General features: G+C 42.9%; 1 protein-coding gene across 1 annotated transcript in view; it reads right to left on the bottom strand.

Moving 5' to 3' along the window:
- LOC119577976 (proton-coupled folate transporter-like) overlaps window positions 1–2,500 on the bottom strand; it is a 5,239-nt gene that overhangs the window by 1,757 nt on the left and 982 nt on the right. The window contains exons 1-3 of the mRNA XM_037925676.1: window positions 881–2,500; window positions 325–426; window positions 1–74 (exon numbers count right to left, since the gene is read on the bottom strand). The exon at window positions 1–74 is cut by the window's left edge and continues 64 nt beyond it; the exon at window positions 881–2,500 is cut by the window's right edge and continues 982 nt beyond it. Coding sequence (XP_037781604.1) covers window positions 1–74; window positions 325–426; window positions 881–1,811 — 1,107 coding nt within the window. The 5' untranslated portion in view covers window positions 1,812–2,500. The remainder of the gene's footprint in view (window positions 75–324; window positions 427–880) is intronic.

Genomic DNA, 2,500 nt, shown 5'->3' with positions numbered 1-2,500 from the left:
GCTGGAGATAAAAGCTATCATACCATCCTCTATTCTCAGTCGGTAGCTCAGGATTGGCAACACAACGCAGGTGCCTGTAGAGATTATACTTCGATATAGTATTTCTTATCTCTTTTTATCAAAATGGAGTATGGCTGATTTTATACCATGTGGGATTTATATAATTTTTTTGTGAAGTTTGGCTGTAGAGTTTAATTTTCAGCAAGAGTATTAACATTCCAAACAATGATAACATCGGTGCAAATATCACATGTTAAGTCATCATACAACTATTTATATAATTATTCATATGTTTATTCAACAAAGAAAATCGCCGTGCATTACCCAGGATGGAAACTGGCGTAGTGAACATGCTATAGATAGTGTAGTCGAAGTAATCCCATTGGAACTTCTTGCGGGTGTAAAGAAACAGGAAAGTCATTCCACCTGTGAGAAGAAACTGAAGGCTTATAAAAGGTATTATATTACTGGACAAGTATGCTTTTTACTTATCTATTTTTTTTTATTATTATCTTTTTTAATTTGTTTTCAGTTAAGTGGAAAGAGGGCCATAACCTCTACATTTTTTAACTGTGACATGCTGAGATTAGAGAAAAACAAACTCGAATAGAAAAGAGGGAAATTATTTATGTTTTACAGCTGCAGATGTATTAATTGTATATAAAGATTAATAGGAGGGCAATCAGACTACAGCTCATCGATGACTAAAGTGCACTGCGAACCAGCTATATATTCAATCTATTATGACTACCACTGATCACATTACGAAACAAAACTAAAAAGTAACATGTCGCACGTGGATGGAGGAAAACATATATATTAAGTTTGTTCAAAAAGAGTGTGATTCCATTTTTTCCACACACAACCATAAAGAGCTTACCAAAAGACATGACATAAAGGCAGATGCAAGCGATGTGGCCCAGGATCTGCGGACGCCCCCGGCCTTCCCGCTCCTTGAACACAACCCGCCACGTCGACTTAATGGTGTCCAGCGAGAAAATCCTCTTCTCTCCGCCCTCCATCGCGCCATGCGGTGGTTTGTCGTCGAACCGCAGTACGACGTAGACAGCGGAAAGAGCCGAGACGACGAACTCCACCCCGAAGACGAGCGTGTAGCCGCCGTAACGGAAAAGCAGCGTCCCGAGGGCGTGGCCGACGGGGGAGGAGGCGAACATCGTGATGCCAGCGTAGGACAGACGCGTCGTCCTCGAGCGAGTGCCGGACGTGTCGCCTATGTATGCGTACGCGGCCATGAAGGCGCCCATCATGCTGCCTGTCAAGCCGTAAGGGATGTAGGAGAGCAGGATGAAGTAGGGCTGGAGGGACCAGAAGTATGCGTTAGCCATAAGACCCAAAGCCTTCAGGGTCGACCCCACCATCGGCAAGAGCAGAGGCAAGCGGCGGCTGCGTCTGTCGCTCCACATTCCCAGGAAAACGAGCACGAAGACGGCAGGTCCCATCTCTATCCACTCGCTGTACATATTGTAATTGTTGGTGATCTCCTGAACGATGTCTTGCTTTGCATCGTAGTTCCCGGAGTCAAGGTTGGTGCACACGTCGTCACTGTACTGCAGCTCGATGGAACAAGTCTTGTCCACGACCATATTGGTCTTGAACACGCCCTCCACCGCGTAGGACAGGGAATGCAAAAGTAACGCTGGTTCGACTGTAACATTCGACAAGAATCGTTTGAATCTGGCGCCGCATGATGTTTGTTCGGTCTGAGGTCCTTTCTCGATGTCGTCTAAAGTTTTGTTTGTAGTTATTTCCTTCAGGAGTGGTGTCTTCTCTTCAGATCTTGTAGGTGCCATTTTGAATTGATTGATTTATATGATAATAAAATTATGTCGATTCTACGTCATGGAATATCAACGGCGGTGAATAAATAAACCAGCTATACCTTTTGGCACTGCATCTGGATTTCCTATAGTCGATCGAAGATTCCAAACACTGGAAGGATATCCGACAACTGAATGTAAGAACAGAGGTGCCCGTGTATGGTCGCCTTCGTTTCTCCACAATGCTCGTTTCGGTTTTCATTGTTGAGGATACGATACAATGACCATTGTTCGAAAGGTTTCGGCTAGACTTTAGATTGTGTTTTGCCACTGATTAAAAGTGTTTTTCATTGTGGTTATCTCACTGATTACGGTAGGAGTGTCTGGAATTATATTAATGTTATATAGATATTTTCTATCATGCTACTCATATAATATCATGGCAGTGGTTATGATGAGTTTATTAAGTTGTTGAAGAAGTAATAAGCGTAACCGCTTGAAGAACCACACTCAAAATAATTGCAATGATATATAAAAAAAATGCAACAGATGCCACACCCTGAGCTTAGCTTACAGGAAAATACCACGAAAAAAGAAAAAAACAAACGAAAAGGAAGAGACTTTGAGGAAAGAGAGAGAGAGAGAGAAAGAGAGAGAGAAAGAGAGAGAGAGAGAGAGAGAGAGAGAGAGAGAGAGAGAGAGAGAGAGAGAGAGAGAGAGAG

This window comes from Penaeus monodon, chromosome 10 (genome assembly GCF_015228065.2).
Source record: "Penaeus monodon isolate SGIC_2016 chromosome 10, NSTDA_Pmon_1, whole genome shotgun sequence".
NCBI lineage: Eukaryota > Metazoa > Arthropoda > Malacostraca > Decapoda > Penaeidae > Penaeus > Penaeus monodon.
The sequence above is the reverse complement of the archived record's forward strand: the minus strand, read 5'-3'. Positions and strand labels throughout refer to the sequence as shown.